This window comes from Trichosurus vulpecula, chromosome 6 (genome assembly GCF_011100635.1).
Source record: "Trichosurus vulpecula isolate mTriVul1 chromosome 6, mTriVul1.pri, whole genome shotgun sequence".
Classification (NCBI taxonomy): Eukaryota; Metazoa; Chordata; class Mammalia; order Diprotodontia; family Phalangeridae; genus Trichosurus; species Trichosurus vulpecula.
This window is the reverse complement of record NC_050578.1, coordinates 68875822-68890585: the sequence shown is the minus strand read 5'-3', so window position 1 is coordinate 68890585 and position 14764 is coordinate 68875822. Positions and strand designations below refer to the sequence as shown.

Genomic DNA, 14764 nt, shown 5'->3' with positions numbered 1-14764 from the left:
TGCAGTTTCTATCTTCATTATCCAACTATAAAGTGACATATTTAAGTTACAGATATTTATATTTCCAGAAATCGTGTTTAATAATTTTCGAAGCAGACAAAATATATGTTACTTCCATTGTTTGGCAGTTGTTGGTATTGCTGATAACGTCCAAAACTGTGAAATCATAATTAAGAAATGCTAAATCAACTGCCAGACATTTGTTTTGTTTTTGTAGCTTCACTCAATTCCGTATCATTTTGGGAGATTTCAACTTCACAGAACTTGAGGAAGCTAATCGAGTTTTGGGACCCATTTATTTCACTACCTTTGTGTTCTTTACGTTCTTCATTCTTTTGGTATGTACATTTCTGTTTATGATGAAGTGGTTGTGCTTTTATTTGCTTTCCAATCCCTGCCTTTTCTTCTACCTTGTTCTTCACTGTTGAGATCCTGCTAGTAGAAGTCCAGCCTTTAATAGCAACAGTCCTGAGGAAGATTCCAGAGATACTGTACTGTTGTTGAAATGGATACAGGGATGAAAGAGTTGAGGACTGGTCTTCAGTGTGTACAGATGCATCCTATCCCTACCTTCTGTGGCTGTTTACTCTTTGTGGGCTTTCACCTCATCAGAGACAAGGATGAGTTGTAACCAGTAAACCATCCATCATTCCACATGTAGCATTTGAGCTTTCTCCAGGGTTTGCTATAGAAAACAAGACTGATACATCGATTAGTTTTGCTGAATTGCTTTTTTACATGTCTTTTCTGACATATAAGCAGTATTCCATTCCCAGAGTCCACTACTTCTGCAAAAGATAAGTGGGAAGTTAATTTTCTCAACTCTTTTCTGGAAACAAGATTGCTGGGATTTAGTGTACTCAAAATTTTAGTACTTTCTTACTCATTTTCTAGAATGATTTTACATATATATGTATATATAAGCATGTGTGTGTACGTGGGGTGTGTGTGTGTGTGTGTGTGTGTGTGATCTAATCCAACTCTCCTCAATTTATAGTTAAGGAAACTAAAATCCCGAGAAAGTTTAAGTGACTTGCTGAGGTCACACAGAGAGTAAGTGGCCACATCAGTCTGGCATTCTCTCCTCTGCAGCATGGCTTTTAAGTTAATCAGGTTTGTCACCGTCAGGATTTAGTAACAGGCCCATAGGGCCACAGGCATGTAGATTTAAAGCTAGAAAGGACCTCAGAGGTTATTTAGGCCATCCTCTTAATTTTATAAGTGGGGAAACTGAGCCACAGGGAGGTTAAGTTATTTAATTACAAAGGGTAATAAGTTATAAAGATAGGATTAAAGCCCACCTTCTCTAACTCCAAATCTAACATTTTTTTCTGTATTGTATTGCTTTTATTTTCTTTAGGATGGCATAATTCTTGGTGTCAGTTATGATTATGAGTTTAATTTAGAGACTGTGTTAATTTATGAGTTAATTTAAAATTAAATTAAATAATTTAAAAAATTTAAAAATTTATTTATAAAATGTATTTATAAAAGTAAAACATTATTTATAAATATATATAAATAATATATTATGTTATATACTATAATATATGATATAAACAATAAGATAATATAACTAAATATATAAAAATTTATTTATTAAAAATTAAAATAAATGAGCTAATTTAGTAACTGTGATATTTGAGGAGATCAAATGTCTCCTAAATTACCAATCATTCTTTTATAGTCCACTTTGGGATCTTGTTCTATGCATGTGGCATATTTTAAGCATCTTCTTCCTATTGCAGGCAAAAATAAAAAAGCTGGGTAGAATGGTAAAAGGCTGTATGATGGAATAAATAGATTGGAGTTGGAGTCTGGAAGAGCTGAGTTTAGTTCCTGTCTCTGACCCTTACTTCATTAACAAGTGTTTACCAGTGCTTACAGTGTGCACTTACACTGTGCCATACACTGTGGAATGCAAAAAAAAAAAAGCAAAAACACAAAAACCGTTCTTGGTCTTAAGGAGTTTACACACTAATTGGAGAGAGAAAATGTAACTAAATCAGTGCACATGGGATACATGTGGAGCAGAATAAAGGCTCACAGGGCTGGGGAGACTGGGAAGGTATGCTGTGGGAGATGAGTTTGGAGCTGAGTCTTGTAAGAAGTGAGTAGTGTGGAGGTGGAGGTGAGCACCACTGACATGGAGGGCAGAGATGTGAGAGGAACAAGGAAGTCAGGTTGTCAGATGTGTGAAGGGCAGTAAATGGTGAAAAGACTGGAAAGGTAAGAAGGGGCTGTGTCATCCTGAGCAAGTCACTTAACCAGAATGAAGGGATTGGACTAGAGGGCTTCTGGGGGCTCTTACAGATGATGCTAGGAGGCAAGGAAAGATTAGGACTAATTAATTACTGTCTAAAAATGTTTAGTTTTAATTAGCAGTAGGAATATAGTGAACCCTTAAGTGGTATAACAGGAATACCTCGAACAAACTGCTAAGATGAGAATCGTTGCTCTGAGAAAGGAAAGAGGGGCCCAGATGATTGGTTCTTGTCCCTGGCTCGGGAGAGCAGGTGCTGCTGTGATTCATCAATTACCCTTAGATCAGGCGTCAGATTAGGTTTTCCCATCTACAAAGTGAGAATTTTAGTGGCCAGCAGATAATATGCATATGTTCTAGCATATCACTCCAGAATCTTCATTTAAAGTCTGTCATTATTTAGTAGATAATGCCTAACAGATTCTAAACTTGTTTTTTTTTCTTTCTTTTCTTTTTTTTTTGAAGGGGGGAAGGCAGGGCAATCGGGGTTAAGTGACTTACCCAAGGTCACAGAGTTAGTAAGTGTGTCAGGTGTCTGAGGCCGCATTTGAACTCAGGTCCTCCTGACTCCAGGGCCAGTGCGCTACTCACTGCACCACCTAGCTGCCCCCCTAAACTTGTTTTTTAATCCAATTATGTATTTGTTAGATTGGTGATAAGAGACTTAAATGAATCCTCTGTTCAGGGTCCTAAATTCATTTTTTGTTTTTTACTGCATATGATAAGAAAAAGAAGGAAAATATTTCCTTGTCCTTAAGAAAAAGTTGCCTTAAGGAGATAGCCTAATAATGCAGGTCCCTCTTTCAGAAATCACATAGGAGGCATTGAAAAGAGAGGAGGAAGAGAGGTGGCCATTCCCAGACTCTTTCCCATCTTCCTTACCTGGCCCAGACAACAGACAGAAGCCCAAGTGGAGATGCCTTGGAGTCTCTCCTCTAGGCTTCTAACAGTCATGGGAATGGAATGAAGGTTGGGAGAAAGAGGGAAATGGGGTGAGTGAGCTCTTCCCTAGGTACAGTTCCCTCAGATACCCTTTGCTCTATAACTCTTTTCCATCTTCCAGATTCTCCTTTTAAAATAGCATAAAGGGCTGTGCTTGAAGCCTTTGATTAAGAGCTGACACCCTAGCAGGGATTAAAGAAAAGGACAAGGCCACTGGTAATCCATGGGTGACAATCGGCCCTGTCCTCCACCCTCACCCCACCGCCACACAGAAACACTATTTTAGAATTAAGAGATATACACCACCAAACAATTCTGAATTCCCTACAAAGAATTTTTTCTTAAATAAATAAAAATAAGAATTTTTAAAATCTCAAAATAATGATACTTATTCAGCTAAGCAAATAAAATCACATGGAACCACTGTGAAGACAACTGCTCATGGCCTTTTTTCCTTCTTTTAAACTTGTTGATATATTCACTAGAATAAGAGATTAGATTTGTTAAACATCTAAAAATAAAATAGTTGAAGGGATCTCCATACAATTTGGGGGCATTGTACATGGAATATATATAGAATATATTCTGTAATTTTATTAGGAGGAAGATAAATCTGATGACTTAATGATTTGATCCAGTGGTGATATTCACACTCCCTACCACCATTTTAGACATTCCAGTCAAAAATTAAGAGACATGCACCACCAAACAACTCTGAATATTCCCCAGAGGCTGATTTTTTTTTAATAAACATAACCACAAGTCTGTAAATCCTTAACACAGATTGGTAAAGCTCTGGCTATTCTGGCAATACAGGCTTAAGATTAGAAAATCCTAACAATATAGAGAAAACATTTTGATAACATTTTGATAAGGAGAGCAGTCTGTCAAGAAGCCCAATTACTTGGAAATCAACTCATTCTTTCCAGTGTCCAAGTGAAGAAGGCAACTGTCTTCCTCAATTCTGCAGCTTGCAAAGGAAAAGCCAGATTTTTTTAATAATGCTGCCCCAATTTTTCATTTATATGGCATCAATCAAGAAAGATTATGAAGTCAAGTCAAGAAGCTGCTAGAATTAATGAAAAACTCAGAAAACTGACTCTATAACTTAGTCTTAATTGTGTAGGGCCCTAAGAAGTTAAACAGCCACACAGCCAGTATACATCAAAGGTGGGATTTGAACCCAGGTCTTCTTGCTCTGAACCTCTGTCACTTTCTAGCTGGATGACTACAAACAGATCACTATTTCTTTCAGCCTCTGTTTCCTTACATAGAAATATAATACTAATATCTCATAAGGTTGTTGTAAGTAAACTACTTGGTTAGACATTTAAACATGATATAATGTGAGCTTTCATTACTATTATTAGTCTGAAAAATAATACTCCTTCCAAACATGTTTATGATTAAATCAGTAAAAAAAAAAAAACTGCACTTAAGAAAAAAAAAGAACATATATACTTCCAACATATAAGAAACACTGGAAATCTCAGCCATTAGCAAAGGCTTTGTTATGTTCCTACTGTCTCAGTCAAATTCAGCTTTAATTTTTTGAACCAGTAAATACCCTGCATAGTCTTAATACTAAATTGTTCCCACATCCTTATTAGTTATTAAAAATGCAGATGTAAGTAATAAGTAAAAAGTATTTTTTAAGAAAAAAAGTTAAAAAGTTAATTGAAGGCACTATAACAGTAGTCTGGAAAAACCCAGAATTCCATATATCTGCTTGTTCAAAAGTCTTGTTATTCAGTTTTATTTAAAAGAGAGACATATCGTTGTAGATAATTGGTCTTGATGTCAGGAAGACCTGGATTTAATTCATCTCTCACACAGGTGACTGAGTGGTGTCCTTGACCATAATAGCAAAATTAGGAGGAGAGGTGGGTATGGAGGCAAAGACAAAGATGTTCTGTTTTGGCCATGTTGAGTTTAAGAAGTCTAGGGGACGTGCAGTTCAAGATGTCCAGTAGACACTTGGAGAGGCAAGCCTGGAGATCAGGAGAGATTAGGGCTGGATAAATAGATCTGAGAATCATCTGTTGTATCTCGTATTTGTTTTGTATTTCTTCTGCAGATACTCTATTTGTGCTTTTTTATGGACATAGGAGTCTCTGAATCAGTTCATCAGAATTGATACTCCTGTGTCCATATAGAATTCTCTCTCTCCCAGTAAAAGGTAAACTTCTTAAAAATAGGAATTGTGTTGCTTTCGGAATCTCTAGCCCTAGCACCTTAGCACTATTAGGTGCTCCTAAATGCTTGTTTAGCTGATTAGTTGAAAATGCTTTACAACATCTGATAGTAAAAACTATCAGAAACTGTTCTCAGATACTTGCAAGATTACAGCAAAGAGGGACAAAAAGACCCATGGGGGTTTTCTGGTTATTACTTGAAAATGGTCTCTGAGTTATATCTTCCTTTGTTTTTTATTTTTTTTAAACAGAACATGTTTTTGGCCATCATCAATGACACATACTCTGAAGTTAAATCTGATATGGCTCAGCAGAAGACTGAGATGGAACTGTCAGATCTCATCAGAAAGGTAGGAATTTACCCCAATAACTGCTTCATGATTGGCTGGATTCCTAAATCAAAAGACATTTATAAAAATGAAAAAAGTTTTTCATTTAAACTGTTTGATCATTGGAGATTCTTTGAAATAAAAAGTATGTAACCATTTTTCTGTAGTTTAAAAATAACCTTATTGGGAGGACTGAGTAGGTTGCCTCTGAAACCACTGATTGGAAATATTTAAAAAGTTTTATAGGTGCCATTTGTTTTTACACCACAATCACTTCCCCAAACACACACCCACACACACACACACACACACACACACACACACACACCCACACACGTGTTCTTGTAACAAAGAAAGACATTTAAGGAAAATCAAATACAAACACAGAGACAGCATCTGAGAGGAGATACCACTTTCCCCAGCCACCGACTCTACCCACCTACAATGCTTGGTCTCATGTTCTCAAATTAATCATTACTCTTCAGAGTTCAGCTTCTTTTGAGTGCTCATTTTACATGAATTAGTATAGTAGTTGTATATTTTGTTCTCCCTTTTCTGTTTATTTTGCCCTGAATCAGTTGGTATAACTCTTCCTGTTTTTCGGTTCATTACTTTTTCTTTTTTGTTGGTTTCTTATTCTGAACATAACAAAAACAAATAAAATGGTGATTTTTATGTGCAGTGTAGAAGAAAAGATTTTACATTAAACTATAAATATTATATAAGTTTACTTTTGCCTTCTAAATATATAATAAATTCAACATATAAGTTTCAAAGATGTCCAGTTTGTTTTTCCTTCTAACCTTCCATTTGTTCTCTTCCACGCATTTTTTTTTAGAAATGTTTCAATGATCCCCCGTGTCCTCTCCCTATCTCCTCTTACATTCATGTTCTCCTTCCCCCAACCCCATTGAAGAAAAAGAAAAACCAAAACCCTTGTAACAAAGACATAGTCAAGTAAAACATCTTGTCACATTGGCTATGTCTGAAAATGTCTTATTTACCCCTTGTGTCCATCACTTCTCAGTGAGGAGGTACGTAGCGTGCTTCATCCTCAGGCCTCTGGGATACTTGGTCCTCACACTGATCAGAATTCTTAAAACTTTCAGAGTTACATTTCTTTACAACTCTGTTGTTCACATTGTTCTCTTGGTTCTGCTCCCTTTACTTCACATCAGTTCATGCAATACCTCCCAGGGTGCTCTGAATTTGACCTTTTCACCACTTGTTACAAGGCAATAACATTGCATTTCTGCTTTGCCCACCTACTCTGTGGAATCATGGAAAGTGAATAAAATGACAATTCAGGATAAAATGAATTATGCCTTACTTTTTTTTAGGGCTGTCATAAAGCTATGGTCAAACTGAAACTTAAAAAAAACACCGTGGATGACATTTCAGAGAGTCTGCAGCAAGGCGGTGGCAAGTTAAACTTTGATGAACTTCGCCAAGATCTAAAAGGGTAAGAATCCTGCTTCCTAAGCCCCAATAATTGCCAATATTGAATCCTTGTTTTGCGGTGTTCCTGGTGACATCTAAATGCACATGCTCCAAGACAGGGACAAGTGTCTTGCGCAATGATTGCTATGGAGATGTCTGGCTTCCTTTAAGGAATTCACTTCTTCTTGTGCTTTCCTTTTTGTGTGTGCCAGACTGCTGAGCTCACTGATCTCTTACCTGTATCTCTCTCTTTTCAGGAAGGGGCACACAGATGCAGAGATTGAAGCAATATTCACAAAATATGATCAGGATGGTGACCAAGAGTTGACTGAACATGAACACCAGCAAATGAGAGATGACTTGGAAAAAGAGAGGGTATGTCTAGGTGGGGGCAGTGTGTTTAACTTCTTAGAGGGACTCATTCTGGTGGCATTTTCGCAGCAAGTCTACACATTCTTTGCATTTGCCCATAGAATATGTGTTTGTGTCTACATCTGCACTGTAGATTAACCTTCCTAATTCTATTTTTTATTATGATTAACATTAGTATATGTTTAAGCTTCCAATAAAGTTCATTGTGATGTTTAAGCGACCCTAGGTTCTCTTGGGTTATGCCAGCATAGCTCAAGCTCTGGCAGATCCTATCAAATTCAAAAGCCTCCAAGTATAGGCCCAATGATAGCTTTGGTGTCCTTTTGTCTGAGGAACAGGCTGGCTAAGTTTGGACATACTCACACAAGAAGATTTGCCATCGAGTAATAAGTTCATTCAGCCACTGCAACTCACTCCTTAGCCATTATCAGGGGTTGTTATTTGTATTGGTGAATGAGCAAATCTTTGCGGATGAAATTGCAGAATTTTGTTTTCTCCCTTAATAACATGTAAATTCTTTGAGAGGTTTGTTTTTTTGTTTTTGTTTTTGTTTTTTGTCTTTATATATTAACAACTAACACATTGGAAACATTGGAAGGGAGGGAAAGGGAGAATTCAGGCACAGAAACAGACCATTGATTTCATCAGTGGAGGGAACTCTGCATCAAGAAACTCCCTTTACAAGTATTATAGTCTTAAATGACTTGCACAGGGTCACACAGAGCTAGTATGTGATAGAGACCAGCCAAGTCCTCCTGTCTCTGAGGCTAGGTTTCCACTGTCTACATCACATGTGCCTGGAATATAGCAGGTGTTTAATAACTGCTTGCAGAATGGGATAGTATCTGTGAGCCGAGGGTAGAGAGAAGCTTACTTGAGGTGGTTGATTTGGGAAGCCTACTTTTCCATTTAAAAGAAAAGCTTCCATAGACAGGCAACTTCAGCAGATAGAAATTGTCATAAATAGCCATTACCCCTCGCTTGATCATGCATCTCCACTAGCCCTCACTGTGTATCTCTCCTCCCATTTTGTGACTAAATTCCTTGAGAAGGCTGTCTATAATTAGTGGCTATGCTTATTTTCCTCTCACCCTCTTCTTAATTCTCTGCTGTATAACATCCAGCCTAACCATTCAACTGAAACAGCTCTCTCCAAAGTTAACAATAAATAATCTAGTGGCCTTTCCCTGCTCCTCATCCTTTTGACCTATCTGCAGCCTTTGACGCTGCCAGTCAGCCCTTCTCCTTGAAATTCTCTTCTCTCTAGGTTTTCATGACTCTTCTTTCTCTTTGTTGTCCTTCCCCTCAGGCCACTCCTCCTCAGTCTCCTTCACCCTCTGAGGGCTCCTTCTCTAACTCCTTGGCTGGATCCTTCTCTAGGTCATGCCCACTTAACGGTGGGGGTCCCCCAGGGCCCTCTTCTCTTTTCCTTCTGTGCTATTGAGGGGAAGGTGATCTCATCGGCTCCCACGGGTTCAGTTACCATCTCTTTGCAGATAATTCTCAGATCTGTTTATCCAGCCCCAACCTTTCTTCTGAACTTCAGTATCGCATCTCCAGCTGCCTGTTAGACGTCTTAAGCCCAACAAGACCAAAAACTGAACTCATTATCTTTCCCTCAAAATCCCCCTCCTTTCCTAACTTTGATTTCCAACCTTTACTGTTGATGGCACCACTTCCAGGCACCCAGGCTTGCAATCTAGACATCATCAAGTCCTCACCCTTTCTAACCCCCATATCCAATCTCCTGCCCAGTCCTGTTGATTCTCCCTGCCACATGTCTCTCATATACACCCCTTCTCTCCTGACCCTGCAGCATCCCTGATGTTGGACCCTGACACTTCATACCTGGGCTATTACAACAGCTTACTGGTTGCTCTTCCTATCACAGGTCTCAGCACCCCAGTCCATCCACCACTCAATTGTCAAAATAGTCTTCCTAAAGTGCAGGTCTGACCGTGTCACCAACACCCCCATCCCACCCCCGGTTCTATAAACTCCAGTGGCTTTGGATCACATAGAAAATCCTGTTTGAAATCTAAAGCTCTCAATAACCTGGCCCCCTCCTACCTTTCCATTCTTCTTATACCTGACTTCCCTCCCGCATACTCCATAGCTGTGAGACTGTCCTTCTCACTGTTCATCATATGTGACACTCCATCCCCCAGCTCCAGGCATTTTCACCAGCTCTCCCTGATGCCATCTCCATCTCCTGGATGACCTCAGGTCTCAGCTAAATTCCATTTTCTGCAAGAAGTCTTTCCCTCCTCTGTTGTTAATCTCCAGTGCATCTTGTCTGCAGCTTGTTTATGCATGGTTGTTTGCATGTTGTCTCCCTTATTAGATTGTGAGCTCTTGGGGAGCAGGGGCTGTGGCCTTTCTTCGTATCTCCAGTGCCTGGCTTATAGTAGGCACTAAATAAATGCTTGTTGATTTGTTAGCCTTTGTCCAGCCTCCATCTTCAGCCTGCTCATTCTTACTGGTGGTTTGTCCATTCTGCAGGAGGATCTGGACCTGGATCATAGCTCTTTGCCCCGACCTATGAGCATCCGCAGCTTCCCACGCAACCTGGATGATTCTGAAGAGGATGATGATGAGGACAGTGGACATAGCTCTCGAAGGAGGGGGAGCAGCTCTAGTGGGGTTTCTTATGAAGAATTTCAAGTGTAAGCATATTCGGTTTGGCTCGGTTTTTATTAATGGGACAAACCAAAACCATCCATTCTTGCACTCTTTCTAGATATAAACACTGCCTTGCATCACCACCTTGACTTCATAATTGAAATAACCATTTGAGAGGTCTGCAAAAGTACTTTTTTCAGGTTGTTACATTGTTTCATTTAAATTTTGCTTGCCCTTTCCATCCCTAATCCACCTCTACCCCACCCAATTAGCCAGACTAAAAAGAAAATGAGGAAACATAGTAGCTGCTGTGTTTTCTCATAATCGTTGGTTTCCTGCAGACTGGTTAGACGAGTAGACCGAATGGAACACTCCATTGGCAGCATTGTCTCCAAAATTGATGCTGTCATCGTGAAACTGGAAATCATGGAGAGGGCCAAACTGAAAAGACGGGAAGTATTGGGAAGACTGCTAGATGGAGTGACAGAGGTAAGAGGCTCTGTGATGCAGCTAAAGTAGAATACGAATTTAGTGACACTAATCACATTTCTTCAATAGTAATGCCTACAATATTGATCGTGATAGAACCTAGTGAAGTACCATTATGGGGGCCAATTGCTAATTCCAGCAGCATCAAGATGATGTAAGTCCAAAGCCAAGAGTGGATTTTTCATAGGCTCACAATGAGAAGCAGGGAATCATAGTTGACACAGTAGGACATCCCTCCAGAGCACAGGGGTCCTAGTGGATCACTTCGTTTAGTTCTATTCTGGGGTTATAGCTTACACCTCTAGTTCTAGTCATCATTTTGCTGATATGTGCTGTTGGTCAAAAGAGAGAATGAATGGATTAGCACAAACCCATCACGTTATTAGAGAAGCAAACTGGTTGACTCAGTGCACCTCATTGATTAGTAGAATCGCATTTGTATATGAAGGAAAGAGTTTGGTTTGAAAATTAACCATGAAAACCTCCCTCTTTTGCATAGAAAGAATACGTATTTTTCCACCTGTATAGAGGTGTAGTAACAAATTTCACACAAAAGTGCTATAAAATATTGCTCTATGACTTGGCTAATATTTCTGATAAATGGGCCCAATTTTGCAAATAAGAAATTAGAATTTATTTGATTTTTGTCTTATTTTTCAGTCATTTGCTCTTTTGTCTTTCATAGTATCTTTTGAACATAATTGAATGATTATAAATTAATGCATATAAATAAATTCATATTTCTGAATGTGAATTGTAGACATAAGATCATGAAATCGTAGATTTAATTCTTAAAGGCCTTAAATGACCTTAAAGTCATTTTACAGACATACTATGAGACTCTATTCTTAATTCTAATCCCAGTCAGATCCCCTAAGCCCCATTCACATTTTACCACATTTCAAAAGGCATTCATCCTTCCTATAACTTATAAGCTCTGCATCTCCTATTATCATCTTAGTTTCTCCCTTCACCCTCAGGATGAAAGACTTGGTCGTGATAATGAAATCCACAGGGAGCAGATGGAGCGCCTAGTGCGAGAAGAATTGGAACGCTGGGAATCAGATGATGCAGCTTCCCAACTAAGTCAGCGCTTAGGCACTCCTGTGGGGCCAAATGGCCAGCCACGTCCGAGGAGTGCCCGTCCCTCATCGTCTCAGTCTACAGAAGGTGTAGAAGGTGGAGGAGGAAATGGAGGTGCCAGTGTCCATGGATAGTCTGTGCCTTGCTAAAGAGAAGCCAACATCCTGAACTGCAGCAGTGAATATACTATTTATACCTCCTGACCAAAGTCTGATGTTCATGGTACCTTTGACCAATTGTTTTTTTTTCCACTGCACTTTAATTTATTGTATACAGATTTTTCCCGTAGATGAAGGAAGATTTTTTTCTTTTTCTGTTTATTGAGTGCAGAAATGGCCAGATCTTTTTTGAAGAATATTGAAAGCAGTATTGTGTTGCTGTTGTGAGTCTTAGTATATCTCATCAGTTGATGGTAAAGTAACCTTTTAAACCAGCAGCAATAATGCTTTAGGTAAGGGGAAAAAAAGAACAGAATTTTGTCTTCAAACCAAAATAAGTCCATATTATGTCATATTCGCAGAATGGTTGAGGGAACATGGCAGTGCTAACTTCAGCTCAGCCTGAACACTTCATGTCATATCAAACTTAGTTCTTAGCTTTACTTTTAATTTTTTTCAAAAGTGTTTGTTTCAACAGGGTGTCCAATATGAAACGTACGTGAAGGATGAGAGAGACAGGAGCTCTTAAGCCAAAGGTTGAATAGTCCTGCTTGGAATTTCTTTGCTTAATTAGCACATTTATTTAACATTTATAATCACTGTCCACTTTCTGTGTTGTTTATTAAGCCTGTATATGGAAGTAAAAACATGGCAGAGCTGTCATATGAACTCTGGTTTGAATGGATCTATAGGGACAGATAAAGATCAAGATTGATCCCAGGATGGCCTCTGTAACACAAAGTCATCAGCCAAGACTGAAAGGGATGTGGAATGCTGGTGGTTCCCTAAATTAAATCAGACTAAATTTTGTAGTACACTTAGGTAAGAGAAAGAAAAAGTAAAAGACCTTTCAACTTCTCGAACCAAGATATAACCAAATAGGGAAATCAGGACTCCCTTACTAAATTTATGTACTAAAAGATTCAAATTTTATAAGAATTACTTTATTAGAATGTTAGTATTAGGATAGCATATAACCAGAATGACCTAGCTTTACAGAAAGGAAGTTTTGGTATTAAAAGTTAGATCATCACTGAAAGATTGGTTTATTTTGGATTTGTAACTGCCCAATTTTGAAGCCTTACGTTTTGAAGTAGAGAGGGTACATTGTCTGAAGAAAAAAATTCTGAGAGGTGAAAAGTTCTATAGTTAACTGAAAGCTAATAGTGCAATGGATAGAGTGCTTGGTCTGGAGTCAGGAAGACTCATCTTCCTGAATTCAAATGTGATCTCAGACACTCAACTAGCTGTGTGACCCTGAGCAAATCACTTTACCCTGTTTGCCTCAGTTTCTTCATTTGTAAAATGAATTGGAGAAGGAAATGGCAGACCATTCCAATATCTTTGCCAAGAAAATTCCAAACAGTCACAAAAAGTCAGATGTGACTGAAAATAACTAAGCAACAAGAGGAGAGAAAACTATTTCAGGGCTTGACCCTAATATCAAGAATTGAAGGAAATAGGTAGGGCAATATTATTTAGGATTTTTGGAGTATGGAAGTTGTTTACATGAATTACTATGTTGGTCATCCATTTACAAACATAAGCAAATATGGTCCCTTAAGATTGGTTTCTAAGGAAAATATGCCACATTCCTTCGAAATATTTCCTCAGCCTGACTTTTGCACATATTTTCCTTCTAATGTTACATTTTTTTCTCAATATGCTATATCACTACAAAAAAAACTATTTACTAAATAAGAAATCAATGTATTTGTATCACTAGGGGTGTGTGTGTGTGAGTGTGTGTATACATGTTACTTAGAAACAAACTTCATCTTGAAGTGCAATAAATTTCATGGAATATCCATGTATGTGTGTTGACCATGTGCCAAAAAGTAATCATGGCCAGTCTTTTATCATACTCTGTATTATTATGTTATTTTTATTTTAAATATAAAGACTTCATGTAGCTGCCATTTTTTTTCTTCACCACAGTTGCCATCTACCTTAGTCATTGAAGAATGTAATCTCGCCTCCATCTCCTTTTCTTTCCAACCCCTACCCTCTACTGGCCCTAGTAAAAGGCTCTTCCATATTTGGTGTTTTCTACAGCAATCAAGCATTTTAATCATTTTCTAACTCTGAGCACTTTACTTCTTAATAAAGATTTGTATGTTACGTATAACAGCACATATATGAGTGGTCTTTATCAAAAGGAAAAAAAATTGGCTTATTTACTCATTATCACAATAATTCTAATAATTATAAATTATAGGATCATAGATTTAAGTTTGTAAGGGGGCTTAGAAACCATTTATAATCTAACTTCATCATTTTACAGATGAGGACCTGAGACGCAGAGAGCTTAAGTAACTAAGCTAGGAACCTAGGTCTTCCCAATTACAAACCCAGCACTTTGGTCTCGGTGCTCGGCCGTATCTCTTCCATTTTCCACACTATAATACTGTAATAGAGAATACTTTCGGAGCAAATAATGTACTTAATGATACACTGATTCCAATGATTGAAGTGACAAGATTTCTAAAGCATATCAAAATCCCTCCCCACCCCAAAATATTGGCAAAGGTTCATGAGACCTTATAGAGACCAAGAGCAGCCAGATTTGAGGCTGTGGGCTCCAACCAGTCCCAAGGCTCGTTCGTAGGGATTCTTTTCTTTTTTAATGATTTGTTGAGGTGGTGGGTTTTTTTAATCAGTTATTTCTCAGTCCCACTTTACTTCCCATACCAAGAAAAACCTCCCATAAAAAAATACAAGTAAAACAATTGTACATTGATCAACATAAGCCTCATTCTACATCTGTTTCCTGCACCCTCATCTGCTCTATTTCCCCAGCAGCGTAATCACCCCCATAGATCCTCATTCTGACCACCCTTATCTATCTGGCAGATGGAGGGGTTTCCTCTG

The 14764-nt window shown here is 38.3% G+C and overlaps 1 protein-coding gene across 1 annotated transcript in view; it reads left to right on the top strand.

Moving 5' to 3' along the window:
• Positions 1-14026, top strand: part of PKD2 (polycystin 2, transient receptor potential cation channel) — a 53278-nt gene extending 39252 nt beyond the window's left edge. The window contains exons 9-15 of the mRNA XM_036763450.1: positions 218-338; positions 5652-5750; positions 7070-7191; positions 7427-7544; positions 10044-10207; positions 10505-10652; positions 11633-14026. Coding sequence (XP_036619345.1) covers positions 218-338; positions 5652-5750; positions 7070-7191; positions 7427-7544; positions 10044-10207; positions 10505-10652; positions 11633-11869 — 1009 coding nt within the window. The 3' untranslated portion in view covers positions 11870-14026. The remainder of the gene's footprint in view (positions 1-217; positions 339-5651; positions 5751-7069; positions 7192-7426; positions 7545-10043; positions 10208-10504; positions 10653-11632) is intronic.
• The last annotated feature ends 738 nt before the right edge of the window (positions 14027-14764 follow it).